Raw genomic sequence first — 15,281 nt, 5'->3', positions numbered from 1 at the left:
TATTCATTAGGTTTCATAGACTAAGTACCATTACCACAGGATCTCAGCGAGTAATATTGCTCCTGTGCTGGAAATGCCTTAGCCAGATTTAAATGGTTACTATGGCCACCGTGGATAAGGTCGGCCAGCCAAAAAGGTGCCCAAAATTAAAAAGATGAGTACAAGGAATTCGAGCCATCATTCTGATGGTACGTGGCCATATCACGCCACAGGATATTTTTAAATATTTTTTTTCACTGGAACCAAACGGTTCTCTGTACATTTGTATTTTTTATTTGTACTTCGTGTGCTCGTATACCCTTTTTTCCCTGATTTTATTATCGCACCCCATCGTAAATTTGTATGCTTACTTTGAGCTGACTATTCGCCCGTCTTAGGTGACTATTTCTGATCAAGTGAGTGGTATTTTTCGTAGCAGTTAAGTCGAGATGCGGGTCGGATAAAAGTGTCAAGTGTCCCTTCTATCAGCCTTTTCCAGTGTCCCGACTTCCGATACAGTTGCTAGGAGTACCAGGCCCAATGACTACGTATTTCTAACGAAAAAAGTGGGGCGACGGGATTGTGTAAGAAGCGTTTGAGGTCTAGCTATAGAAATGGGCGGCTGATGAAGCAGGACAACAAGGGAGGACCGGCGTCTTTCCAAGACGAAGTCGCCTCTCCCTCTATTTCCTCGTTACGGTCCTCTTCGTTCGTATTGTTGTCATTGTTATTTTTTCCCAGTTTGCCCTTTTTGTCTTCTTTGTCCTCGACCTTCTCTCTCATCTTACTGGCCGTCCCGTCTACCGCCCCAAAACTTCTTGTAACCCGCCACGGCCTCTACGCTGGACCCGCACCAAAGGTTTCTTTTTGCTTTTTCAGCGAAATGTCGGCTACCCCCCCCCCCCCCTTCACCTTAGTGTCCTTAACTTTTTCATTTACTACTTGTTGCCTGACGTTGTGTTTGCTCAAAACATGAAAAGACATCGACAGACGCGTCGAACATCATGCAGAACCAAATCCAGCTGAATGTAGCTCAGGAAACCTAAGCAGCTGAAAGGCCAAAGTAGAATAGGCCGAAAAAAACTACTAGAGCGCGCGGTCTTTCAAGCCCGATCGTGCCGTTACAGCCAGCTTTTTCTTTTACCTGCTGCTATGGCTGCTTAAACTTTTTTTAGCCTTCACTAGCGCCTTCGGCAGCATACTCTCTGATGCCGATGCATGCGCGCCTTTTGGCACCTCCGTTTTGCCTAGCCCTGTATTCTTGACTCGAAGAGCTTCTTCAACTCGGGCGCCGTCCTGCGAGGGAGGAATAGCGAGCTGATTGTGTCGTACCGGTTGTTTTCTAAATGGATTCGTTTTTGTGGCCTAGTCTCTGCTAAAAACGACAGGGGAGGAAAGAGGACGAGGCGAAGAGAAGAACAAGACAGAAATTGTAAGCAAATGGTACGTCGGGACTCTTTTGCTTTTTGTGTTTGCTGAGAAAACGTTTGGTCTCACTAGTTACACTGAAAAGGGATACCTAGAGAGAAAAAAGGGACAGGCCTGAATTTAGTGTGCTTTTGAATTAGGATATTACAAGATTATGACCAAGTTCTGGGAATTGAAACTCACCTGGGCTTTCCTTTAGCACCTGCTTCTGGCTGAAGAATAGGCATTCAGACTAAAAGTGATAACGATACAACGAAATTCTTAACGATGTCGTGCGAATTAGGTTATAATATATCTAGTCGACTGAATATTTTACATAATCGATTAGATGATGAACGATTTTAGTTTCTTAGAACGCTCATATCTTTAAATTGTACTAAAAACCGGTACTAAACCGGCTATTTATATTATGTATCCTAAAGATGGTACAAAGTCTAGAAAATGATGTAGAACTAAAGGCTTGCAATGTATTATTACCTATGTCACGGAACTAGAAATGAATTTTGTCTAATTCTACTGCATGGTATCTTCTGTAGCAGATTCTGTAGCACTGTAGATGACTGTGGTGAGCGAAAACAATGTCTTGTGTAACCTTTGCCAGGCGCCAGTTCGCCGGTTCTCCTTTATGAAATCGGTTTAGCACAATGCTGGACTGTTATAGATAGTACTTCTGCTCGTTAGCTTTTAATGAAAAGGTCTCATCTTACGTGACATGGCCGGAGCGTATGCTGCGCGTTTGGCAAACGGATCAGAAGCAAATTCGGTGCAATATAAACTTACGCTCTATATAGTTTCTTTTTTATATGCTGTTCTTTTTTGTTTCGTATTTAGAGCTGACTCTGTAGGGACGTCACAGCGATTACTTGGTGTATGTCGTTAAAAGTAGCAATGCCAACAAATACCTATTTACTACGACGGCTTCTAGTCGTGTAGATGTTTTTGCTATTACTGCTGATAGATATTTGAGTCGTAAATTTGTGCTTACGAGATACGCGTTCGTCATCCAATCAAGTTGTGGCGTTTCGAATTTTTTTCCTCATTTTGTCTTGTTGCTCTTAGAAAAGGTGTTTTTAAAAAAGGCTCTTGAAAAAGGAGCTACGACAAGAAAAAACGCGACGAATCGAATCAAACAAAAGCCACCTTTATAATAGGTATAATCCTTAGAAGATAATTATACTATATTTATGCATTGAATCGGCGCCGACGTCACCGTTGACAAATACGTTCGAGCTTAATTTTTGTTCGGCAAGGTTTTCACTCCTCAAAAGCGCCTTCATGGCTAATGGCTAAAACTAATAAAATGCATTTGTTACACTTTAGTCATGGTTGTAAACATACATACATACATACATACATACGGGGCACGAAGTAACGTTACCGGCGTCATCACCATCACAGAAATAAAAACAAGAGTCTGTAAAAACCGAACATATACGACAGTATGTATAATGTATATATATATATATATGCATGTGTCATACATGTGAAAATAGGAAAGAGGACATCAGAAGGATGAAATAAAACAGGTTATCGTAGGCTACATTCTATGAACTGCTATTGCAAATGCATACACTCTATGTAATACTACCTCAGGAATAGTTCGTGTCACCTTATCCAGTAAATTTATACGTGCCCAAACGCGCCTAACGAGATGAGATATTGCCGGCTCGTTTTGGCTTATATCTTTTCCGGTTACTCGATTTCGGGCGTATATTTCGTGTCGTTGTTAATGTCGTTTCGTCTATGTTGCTTCTGATCATGTTTGTACGGCGGATGTTACCTGTCGGGGACATAACTTTCCTAGCAGACCTCTAGTTTTTTATTTTCTGTACTTATCAAGGTACCCAGCAGCTAACCAGCAATCTTGGATAGTGTTATTGGTCGCGTGGTGAAAAAAACGCGTTTACCCGTTGTCTCGGTTGGACTATATATCTGCGTGGATATATTGCAGATACTGTGTACAAGTCTGCGAATAAAAAGATGAGAACTTTCATCAGCAGGGTAATATCTTATTGAGGCCAGTCTTTCAAACTGAGTCGGTTGTTAGCTTTAGCACGCTTCTAAACATTTCCTTTCGTGAATTCTGAAATGAAACGTTACTTGGTTGAAAATGTCACGGTATAAAATTAGCCCGACAAAGTTAGCAAAAAAGCCAGGCGTACTGCTATGATAGGCGACTGGATAGCTACTAAGAGTACTGCGCTTGTTGCGGTGGCGATTTCTATAGCGGAGTGAACCTGTCTTCTGATAAAAGTCTCTATTGATGCCACCGTCGCTTCTGTTCCTCACGAAGATGTCAAAGAGCATGCCGTGCAATCCACGAGTGCTGCCAATCCGTCGCTCCAAATACGCAGCAGGCGCAAAATGATCTTAAAGTTCTAGTGGGAATATTATCAACGATACACATATCTCTATAGAGGAAATGGGGTCTATTTGGGTTATTATCAGTGTATCTGGATCGCATTATGACTTAAGGACAGATGTGGCGCCAAAGGTGGTGAGCGCTCGATATAATTACTCAACTTGTAGTTCACCAACGATACACTGGACGTTTGTTTTGTGAGTTAGTGCTTACATAGTGTTATTTAGAATGTATAGGTATTCATAATTTAGCGAAAACTAGCTGCACACCTGGATTGAAGTACACGAAGCTGGGGATCGAACAGCTCCAATACCTTTTGCAGTTGCAAAGATCACGTTATCTCCCTTCAAGCGGCAAATGAATGCAAAACAAGTTCCTCTCGCTCTCTAGCCTTAGCCTCCTTTTAAGTTCCTCCACACCTCTGTGCGATTGCTAACGAGCCGCGTTACGGCTAAACATTACATATATATTCTCATACCGATATTGTATGTATGTATATGAACCCGACTATAGATGACAGGAAAACAAAAATTATTTGATACGGTTTATTTTAGTTGGGGCCGCAAAGCGCGTTGTGTATTACTTTAAGCACAAATGGAAACATCTAACTTGTGTGTGCTGCCTATCAAAACAAGGGCGTAATAACAGACTGCGGTTATCGGCTATTTGATTCGGTTCATGTTGCAAGTAAAATAATATAAAAACGAGTTGACCACAACTATCAATACCACCACACACATTTCTGCGCCTCCGATATCGTCGTTGGTTCATCCATGACCTGAGGAAGGTCCGTCTTTCTGCTGTTGCTATGAATCGAAATAAAAACAACATAGCAATACATGCACAGGAAACCGATGCCGAATGAGCCCCGACTACGCGAGTTGACTGCGAAATTGGGTCGTGTCGCTTAAAATCGAAACTTACCAACGGTTGGTTGGCATTTGTCCTGTTTATGAATTATAAAATGGATCAAATCAGAATGCTGGAGTAGTGTTTTTTTGATAACACAATAAATATGATTGGGCATACTCTACGAGCTATTGTCTATTGCTAGTGCGAATCTATGGCACCCGTAAAATATAACTGTAGTAAATGTGAATTTGTTACAAAAGTACTATTGAAATATTCTAAAAACAAGGATCGCTAATTTATAATTTAGCATAGCACAAACCATATACCAATCTAAGTGTTTCATTAAGGCCTTGCCGATTTGTCTTCGGTGACTCAGCTTGCTAAATTTCGGCTCACTAAACTTTGAAGTCTGAAGATATTCTCGCGCACAAAACTGACGGTTGTTATTATTTCTTTGAAATATAATTTTGTTCTTGCTACAAAGTGGAACCCTCGAGCTTTGTATGCAAATGATACGACGCCCCGAAAAGTATTCAAATCGCATAAAACTTAGAATTGCTTTCAATGAAGATCACTGCCGATATCACTTTTGTCGAACTATTGTGTGGGGTGCGTTTACGTCCCTATAAATATGTAGAACTTTGATACGTTCAAGGATCCGCTATGAAGGAGCTCCTGAGGCCATACTCATATATATAAACTAACCGCGATATGCTAGTGCTGGTTCACCGTGGAGAAGAACTCCGTTGATGCTAATACTCTGACTATTGCGAGCTTCTTTCAAGTACACCCCTTACTACACTTGCATAATCTTATATATTTAAGCCTTAATGACTTGAAGCTAATTAATTACTTAAGCCTGTCTCGCACGCAAGGTATACGCGTAGAGCCTATCATCATGTGATACTTCAGCTAAATGATTACTTCTATAGCCTGTTATCATTATAGTTATTTATTTCAGTTAATCATGTAAATGGGCTTTCCGTATCGTCGCGTTTGTCATAGGGCACTGTAGTTATATACGAGAAAAATCCTTCATCTAAGCGTAATAAAAGTGCAACTTACAAGAAAACCCTGCCGTCATCCAGGCTCTCCCAAAGTGACGCATTTTAGCTCTACCTGCAGAGAGGGACGAAGCGTTATTGCAGGGCTAACATAGTCTGTGCTCTATAAAAGTACTAAAGTTATTGATTCACCTATATCTCTGAACGTGTCCGCCTGAGGATCGCATATTTTTTAACTGAATCATATGTGGGCAGTAACTGCTGGGGAAACCGCCCATCTTATAGTTACCACATTGAATACACAAGATTTATCTACTATAATGTCAAAATGTTTAACTAAAAGGGATAAAATTGGTGTAAAATTTCTACAGAATCATTTACATAATCGTTTCACACATTTCAGGCGTTATGATGTTCATAGATTGTTTGCTCAATGTAGCACTTTTCTCAATAAGTTATTTTTTTTATTGGCTAGCTTTGATTGCTGCTCCTGGCGTTATTAACGGCAAGGTCCCATCTATCTACGGTATCTTACTAAATCAACTGGCGCAAAAAAATAATCACCTGGTTTCAGAAAGTGAAAGACTTAGAAAAGCCGGCCACCGTTCGAGAATACAACGACTTGTCTTATATACAGTATTCACTTTTGATCAATGTAGCACAATATTAATACGTTTCGCCCTTGACTCTAAGATGCCGATCCATTATTGTTCTAGATAGCAGAGACGAACTCACTAGTCGTTTGAAAGTTGCCGTGATCGAAGCCGAAAACCTAGAGCCGAAAATTAAACTGACCTGAGAGGCGTACGAGTCACCGATGTACCTACAGCGTATACGCCGTATACAGTGCCACCGATGCGAAGTCGTTTGGGCTGTAGAAGTGACGGGGTGGGTTTGGCTCGGTAATTTGAACATCGAATCGGTTCGATTCCGTCTTCCAGTTTCACTTGGACGGTCGCTTTTGCTGAACGCAAAATCGCGTGCGACGGAGTTGGTCTGCGAAAGCTTCAATTGGGCGGTCGGTACCATGAGCACCGTACGGTCCAACGGCACAGTAGTTGACTGCTGTCATAGACCGCATATCGAAAAGTAAACGAGTTTATTAGGAAAGAAAGCCCACGAAAAAAATAGACGATAGAGGTTCCGCATACAGAACGAGGCAGGAAAGTGTTGACATAGCCGAATACATCGAACGGGAAGAGGCGCATTGCAGAAAAGATAACACTAACATCGGCCACTCGGGCCCACTCTGTTATTGCGCAGCTCGTTTTTTTTTACAGGCGAATAGGGACAATCGAAGGAAATCGCATTCTAAAGTACCACCTCCTCTTCTGTGTTCAACGTCGCTGATGGAAAACGTCCGAGTGTGTCACCAAGTCACACAGCGAGTTCTGATTCTCACCGTCATTGTACGTGTTTATCATGATTCAGCTTTTTTTCCGAGAGCCGAATCTGCGTTGGGTAGAACGTTGTCACTTATTGGCTCTGTTACACATTCGTCTCGTTCTGTTTGTTTCTAATAATCGTTATAATGGGCGTCTGACTATCATACATTGCTGGTTAGCGTCGATGCCGATAAACACGCTATAAGTTCCGCAAAACCTATGCTACGAGAATTTCCCACCGTCTCCCTTCATCTTCGTGATCAAGCCTTCCATCAATTTCCTTTACGTACGTTACCTTCTTTTTCTAACGTTTACCGTTGGTTAAAACCTGTCAAACTGGTCGTTACCGGTAAAGAGGCAGACCAATTTGCTTTCATCTGTACCCGGCCGGTAATTGAATAGACTGCTCGAAATGAACAGGGATAGAAAACAAGCGCCAAATAAGAGAACGCTGACCAAACAACGCGCATAGAACTTTAGGGATCTGAGTGGAACGAGAGAATATCGTTAGGTTGATGTTGTATCAAAACTCCGTGCTTCCGTTGCTCGATGCCCTCGTGTTATTGCATACGTACATATACACCGTCAGAAGCTGTCATTTTCATAGAGAATAGTTTTGGCACCAGGCAAAAGAAGAGTTCCGTTCAATAAACAGAAACGTACAGAAGGCAAGTATTAGAATAATTTAATTCTAATTAATCTAAAATAATTTTAGAGTTAACTGGAGTATCTACTCGAGGGAAGCTCAGTGACAACATCCCGATGAAACGGTCATCTAAAACGCTAACGTGAGACGCAAGCACATGTACAAATATTTTTATGGAACACGTCTCGTTGCTCGATTGTTAGCCAAAATAGATCATTGATTACTTGAGCGACATTCGAATACGAAAAGCAAGAGTCCTGATTTATTCGATTAAAGAAAAACCTTTTCAGGACTTTTAGTGGCCATAACATTTTTACCATGACGGTTACCGGGAATGGTTGAGTAGAGTTGAGGCCAGGCAAACGGTCATACGTCACTAGCCATAATAAATCACGTATTATGTGAAGCAATTGTATGAGTAAGCCGCTTAAATAGAAGCGCATACGATAGTTTTTATACAGGTAGATTAATTCGAAACATCATCTATATTTAAACATAACGCTATACACTGGGCTACAACTACAGTACTGAACTTGTACCGAATCACATTACCGTCACGTTATCGATGTAGCAATTTTCCGATCAAAACAAATCCATAAGATGAAATAGATAGCAATTCATTTTGAAGAAACATGTTCTGATATTCATCTGTTTCAACACATCCGCTGCTGCTAGCTGCCTGTTTGCGCAGAAACGGTCCCTGAATACTGCATGCCGTCGTCCATCCTAGGAACACCCTAGAATATTCGTATGCATTTTTCTTTGCGAAAAAGTAAATATTCAAGAAATGCTCTCGGTTTTCAATTTTACCTCGTAGTTAACTGACAGCTGTTATAGGCATGCATGTACACGTCAATGTAATTTCCTACCTTAACAAAAAAGGATTAAGGGTAACAGCTTTACAATAATAACAATGTACAAGGCGCCGGTGCTTCTAGTCTGATACGATAAACATAACTGTAGTATTTTGTAGGTCAATTTCAGAACCATGCAGGAACTACACATTAAAGATGACTACTGGTCCTTCTGAACACTTTTCTGCGTTATTTCTCCGGCGTAGAGGATATTATCGTTGTTGTATAAATAGTCATTGTCTAGAAAATCGCAAGCACAACAAGGCACAGGTTTAACCCAGTTTTGTGCATCTCCGTTATGGTGTGCTGTAGTGGTACACGCTTTGGGCGTCCGCAAGAGTGAACAGCCGCTAAGCCTTTTCCTTCTGCCGCTAGCAACGGTAGTAAAAGTCAGTTGGGGGCATCAGGAGCGACAGCCACTCACTAGCTGTGGGTCGTTAGAGCAGTCGTGTTCGCGTCTCTCTTTTCTGTCTACAGGCCTTTGCTATGCCGATGGGCACATTTTACAGCCTCTTCAGTTGGTTCATTCATATACATACAGCGTGCGTGCAGAAGCTTTCGCTCTTCTTTCGTCGCTAGTTGCCCCACCGTGTATCTGGACAATCTCTTCAATCCTTGCACAGACTGTTTCCTTCCGCAAGCAACTGCGCTGCCGTACGGGGCGCCGGCAAGACGACAATCTAAATAGGACACGCTGGTACACTATCAGCTGTCTCCAACTGTATCATCTTTCGCATTAGCGCAGCAGCGACAACGATTAAAGATGGGAAAAATTTAGATGAAGCAAAAGTGATCATAACAAATCTCCCGCCCGTATACACCTATACGGCTTACCAGATTAAATCCCGACTTTCACTTAGATTTTGCTCAGGAGATATATCTAAACAAAAACAAGTATTTTCACGACATTTTTTGATATGCTAAGCATGTTATTCCCGAGGGCAAGTGCTGGTTCAATACAACGACTAACATCATTGATCGCGACTATAGCCTCAATCCTAGACTTAATCTAAACAGGCCAGAAGTCATTATCAAAACATTTCAGTAGTAAAACTGGGCGCCAATTAACAAATGTAAATTCGATAAAGTCTCACTCAGGTAGGCTACCTACAAATGATTCCAAAAGCACATAAAGAGTCACACAGAGGCGAGGGCTCGGGACAGCGAAGACACCGGAGATGAATGGGTTAAAAATGGCCAAAAAGGTCAAAACGTGAGAAAACGCACAGAAATCCTCCAAAACGCTGATAGTTGGACGACCCAGTCGACGATTGAAACTCTCTTCTCTAATTCCTGTACGAAAAAGCCAAAAATATTTAAAATTGGATTTTTAAGCCATTTTTGATAAACTTCCGAGCGATTTGGTCTTAAGTTCTATTGAGGACGAGCTTGTTTGTTGCATAGAAATCTTTCTCGGATTTTGTGGAAGCTAGGTAGAATCTGATAGGAACGTAGGTCATTGATATAGAGCAAACCAAGTAAGTTTATAATTTTAGTGGAATTCATCCAGCGTAAAAAAAACATTAGTAATAATTGCTCGTTGCTCGTTATAACGCATGAGTTTCTCCGGTGTTAATTTGATCATTCTATACTTGAAATGGATATACAAAGTTTCGACGTATAGATGCATAAAACATAGCTCTACAATGGAGGTATACAGGTACCTAATTGATTAGCGAAATGATCCATATTTCGATGCAGTGTTTTCATATTTCATGGGCGTGCGCATAGCGTGTCCAATTTAACTGGTTTTGATTTAAAGTAGGGTACCTAAGCTACAAAATTAAAGATTGGCAAATTATATAGTACAACCCGGTGCATTTGAGAGAAGGCCTCTTAGTATCGGTGAGATTTTGTATTCTATTAAAAATATCTGACGTTGAAACTATTGACGGAATTTACGTAGTATGATATAACAGAACACAGAAACCTATATCTATCATCCAAGTTTCAGTCGGTCGTAGTAATTCGTACCATACACTCGAGAAGACAAATAGATCTATGCAATAGCCAAAAAAAAATGTCATATCAGTTAGAATTAAATTATCAGTTATTGATAGATGTCAGAAGTATAACGGTTTTGCTATAGCCTTAGAGTGTTTAGAATAGCCGTATATCATACACATTAAGTGTGATCAATTTTTCTAACCAAACACTGCATAGAATTTCTGTCTTTTTTTTTTTAACGAGTGTTATTAGTTTTCTATCATATGTGAACAAGTCCTCGCAGTCACCCATCTTTAGATATAACATCAAAGACATGCCCCCATTAAGAATGGGTCCTGGGTCCATGGGCAAGGTTGGTCCTGCTGGACCTATTCTGAGTCTCTCCAACATATCTATGAAAAGGCGTGGCAGCTATAGAAGTAATCATTAACCTCAATCCAAATAGTCTATTTTCCTTAATTTTTTCTTTATCCCCTATTTTCCCAATAAGTAATATCTAGTAGTATTTGCCGAGGCTGAGATTTGGACCAACATGGCAACATGTTGGTTGGTTAAAATTCTTGCGACAATGCCTTTGAAGAAATACCCATCAGCTGCGCAGATCATGCTGCCCGCTAACAAACATCCTACGATATTAGTGTTGTAAATAGCATCAAAAGAACCGACTTTTTGACATACTAACTTTGGAGATGCAAACTAAGTTTAAGTTAGCACGGTTACATAAGGTCCCTGTAAATGAGCCTAGTTTACTAACTCGGACTTGTCCGGTCACGTTGCGTGTCATCTTAAAAGGACGCCGAGGCGTCGGCAGGTAAAGCTGTTAGCGGCTGTATTCTGTATTGATCCGCACACCCTGAACGGTACGTAAGGCGTCACTTCAGACGTATGAAACAAAGGTCAGGACTATTGATAGCCTAATCTCGAGCTAGTCTGCAAAGGCCTATCAGCTTTTTTTGTATTTGCTAAATACAGCGACTTTTAGCGATACACTAGCCACTTGGGCTTCGTGGGGGCCGCTACGGTAAAGTCTTATAGTGCAGAGGCAAGAAGGTTTAAATATGTAAGTTTGTCTCCTAGCTCTCATTTGCAGCACGCTTACGACTGCACGAGAAAACGCTTGTTGCTTGATGGTTATGTTTTAGATGATTATGAATAAATGCCGACCGCCAGGTAACATTTGCCTACCAGGTAGGCAGCATGTAATCAATAAAGTAGCGGTTCATTAGAGCTACAAACACTACCATTACTCCTGTGAATAGTGGTAATTATAATAACAGTAATAACAAGTCTACTTTAATGGCTGTCTCTTTCAACTAGAATTCTGACAAAGGCCTCAAGTTAGTCATCGATTAGACTAATTGCTTGATAAACCTGATCATATAAACTCCTTTTATATGTTAGACTATATCTAAACAATAGCGGACGCATTTTCACGTGCGCCAAGAATATAATTTGTAAGGTTTGATAGAAAGCGATATTGGTAGGTTTCTTAAGGTTCTAGGCTGTCCTGACTGTCTGAACAAGCTTCGTCAAGAGATCGACTTTTTAGTAGAGCGTCGAGGCCGATCAAGGAGCGGATCTTGCCGAGATTATCTGGAGTTTCTCCAACAGACCTATGAAACAGCGTGGTGATAATATTCCATGATAATTACTTCCAACGCTTGATTTTCAACCAACTATGCAAGTTAATTTTTTCAACTTGAGCGCACATTTATCGTTATTATAGTGATGCACTTCACGAATCGCGCACTAGCCACCCACATCACATCTCCTAATAATAACGACCTTGAACTCGTTATCATGTTGTTGAAATAAGTGGCACGTGAAAAATTTTAGCGGAATCAAATTGGTTGATGTGTTAAAAAAGTGTTAAAAAGCCGAGGGTTTAATACGGCCAAAAGTCCAAACGGTGCAAAAAGTCTTAAAGAGATTGGAGCGTATCTGGATTGCCCAATTGGCAATTGACATTCTTTTTCTAAAACGGCCGTTAGGTTCTGTATCAAGAACTCAGATGTACCAAATATAACTTATTGAGTTACTTCTAATTGTCGAGCCATGAAAGTCTAAACTTTATTGAGAATTTTTAGGTTTACCGCATGCAGATCTCATTCGAAATTTTCAGAAGCCACATGAAAACCGACAACAAAAACGTAGACCATCGATTTCAAGCAAAAAAAAGGCTTTTAGCTTTGGCGGGGTCCAGCTCAAAATATAGGATAGCGGCTTATCTTCGTTTAAACTGGGAAAATTACGTCTGTTTTTAGTTGTAATGAGTTTGTTGCTTTGATCTGGAACCAATTGCTTTTCATGGGAATGCAAGTGTAGCGGATGAACGTATGCCCGCTACGAAGCGCCCGCCAAAGTTTAACCGGTTCAGATGGAAAACTTTGAAATCCTCAGCGTGTACTAAACAAATATTCTGGGTTGCTTCTAAAGCCTTTTAACATTGTAGACAGACGCGACAATGCAATCTTTTCTTACCTTATATACTCGTCCTTTAAATCCGAACTGAAGGTAAATTTTTCTATTTTGGGTAAAAATATAATAACACAGAGTGACAAAAGAGATTGCCAATGGTGCATAACATTTGACTATCGGGAACCGAAAATTTAGCAGAGAACAAGAGCACTCATTGCTTACGCGCCAATTGAATATTTCTTGTGTGTTCAAACAATAATAATTTGAAACATTTGTCTCTTTGTTAAAGCAACAGGAGCAGAAACCACTGGTTGTATTTTTGTTGTTATGTATATTTATTATATTATTTAATTGTGCCTTTTAATAAAAGCAATTTAAAAACGTATGCTCCTGAAAATTAAGTTTCGGTTAGTTTTAATAAATCGTGAAATTGCGTTTTCAAAATATTATTCTAGCAGTTTTTAACCATTGTATTTATTTACGTGTCTCATATCTCCAACAGAGAGTGCATTATGAAACACAGTTACGTGATGTTCTATGTGTCTAAAAAAGTGTTCGATCATTTTGTTTACGTTTCCTTATATAATCGTTAAGTTGGATTATCTTTGCAGAATCGTGGACTTCATCAGGAAAGAGTGACATTGTAAGCCCCCGGCTTAAGTACTACAGTTACTTAAACTACCTCGATGATGAAGGTAACAACTACAATACTGGAAAAACCTCTACCAGACTAAGTATCACTACTATCTACTGCCAAATACAGACAAGCGCATGACCCTATATATCTAGTGAAATGATTTTAGCAATATTATGAATTTTCGAAAGATACTGAATTAGAAGTTGACAAAGAAAATAGGAAATATCCATTATTAAAGGTAGTTAAAGCGTTACTTTGAACAGAGGTCCTCGGTGCTTATATTTTCAAAAATGAGTACCTCGATGGAAAACTGACATTGATAATGCTTAAATGCGGACCGAGTATAACTTGCATACAGAAGTATACAACAACGAATAGAGAAATGCTGAACGGTATTGGTTTTTACAGTGTATTACAGAGTATGAACAGGGTCACAGCGTTACCCTGGAAGGCTTCTCGTAGGTTGGGAAGTTCTTGGGCACAAAAGTCACATTTGAAAAATATGCGCTATTGTAGGATGGTTAAATAGATACTGTCATGTTAGATCTAATTTTTAAGCTATGAGAATGCACTTATAGAATAAAAGCCCACGTGAAACGTCGACACAAAATTTCAAAGGGTTTTCATTCCTAGGCTAATCGCCGAAAGTTTCACCCCCTGACTTTAAACGGCCAGGCTGTACGCTGTACGCGTGAAATGACGCTACGTATTCATTTAGCATGCGCGTTACGTGTGAAATCTAAGGTTTCTTAGGTTGTTTATCAGTGCTCTTTTTCAACCTTTAAACGACCTGTTACTAAACAATATGAGAACCTCCTATATTCATCTTAATCTGCTCTATTTAAGCGTATTTCCCTAGCGCACAATCCCTCTCTGTCACAGCGTATGGATTTAGTGTGATCAGGAAATGATTCATTGAAATCTACTCGCAAACGTTACATCAGAGTGGCTTTTTACTTCCGACTAAAAATCGTCATTTAATATTTGTCAAATACATATCTGCTAACCAAAAGTTACCCGTGGTTGCCATCGTGGTCCTGCAGGATGAAATACTTATTTGGCACTAGTTATGAATTGTATTTTACTTAATACATGCACATAAATACGCTGAACATTGAAACCCGTATGACTATATATATATATATATATATGTAGCGAGAAAGGGAGGTATTCATTTGAAAAAAGCAGCAATAGATGAGAAGGTACAAATGATAAAACTGTTGCGATATAGTTCACTATGCGTGTGGAAATGACTTTTCAGGTTGTCTCTTATGAATATTACGGAAATGCTAAAAAAAAAATGGAAAATGCCAAAATTTGACCTGCCAAGTATGTAACCCCTAAAGAACAAACATATAAAGCGATGGATTGAATTGGTCCTTATAAGCAGATAAGTGTCTTTTAATTAGCTGTTCTAGATAAGGATAAAGTACTTGTCCTTGAAACCACAAAAGGAATCTGAAGGTGGAGATTATGATTTCAGGGTTGACGTTTTCACGTTCGCCCCTATTCCTCAGAAGTGCTGGCATTACTGTTATATAAATCCAATAAAGTGATTATTATGCGGAAATACAAAACGAACTATGTATAGTTATTACATATAAACACTTGATTAAGTTACTCAACCTAACGTCACAAAGCTTTGCCTCTTACGCATCGAGGCCACTGTGACGACGCAAAAAAGTTTTCACATTGCTTTATGGTAATTTTTATAATGTTCCAGTTTCAATGTTTCAAAGATAACGCACTTAGTACAACAAGTATATATA

At 39.9% G+C, this 15,281-nt stretch overlaps 1 protein-coding gene across 8 annotated transcripts in view; it reads left to right on the top strand.

The window, feature by feature from the left end:
• The window catches only part of LOC111243887 (uncharacterized), a 66,685-nt gene that overhangs the window by 24,295 nt on the left and 27,109 nt on the right, over positions 1 to 15,281 (top strand). For 7 of the 8 annotated variants that reach the window (XR_015320058.1, XR_015320059.1, XM_022790158.2 and 4 more), the window contains exon 2: positions 13,487 to 13,570. The exons of the other annotated variant lie outside the window; for it this stretch is intronic. Coding sequence is in view for 5 of the 7 variants with exons in the window: in XM_022790158.2 (XP_022645893.1) it covers positions 13,487 to 13,570 (84 nt within the window). In the remaining 2 variants the exon portion in view is untranslated. The remainder of the gene's footprint in view (positions 1 to 13,486; positions 13,571 to 15,281) is intronic. 8 annotated transcript variants of the gene reach the window in all.

The sequence above is a fragment of the Varroa destructor genome, unplaced genomic scaffold (genome assembly GCF_002443255.2).
Source record: "Varroa destructor unplaced genomic scaffold, Vdes_3.0 BEIS01000002.1, whole genome shotgun sequence".
NCBI classification, from domain to species: Eukaryota; Metazoa; Arthropoda; class Arachnida; order Mesostigmata; family Varroidae; genus Varroa; species Varroa destructor.
Note: the sequence above shows the minus strand (reverse complement) of the source record. Positions and strands in the feature narration are given on the sequence as shown.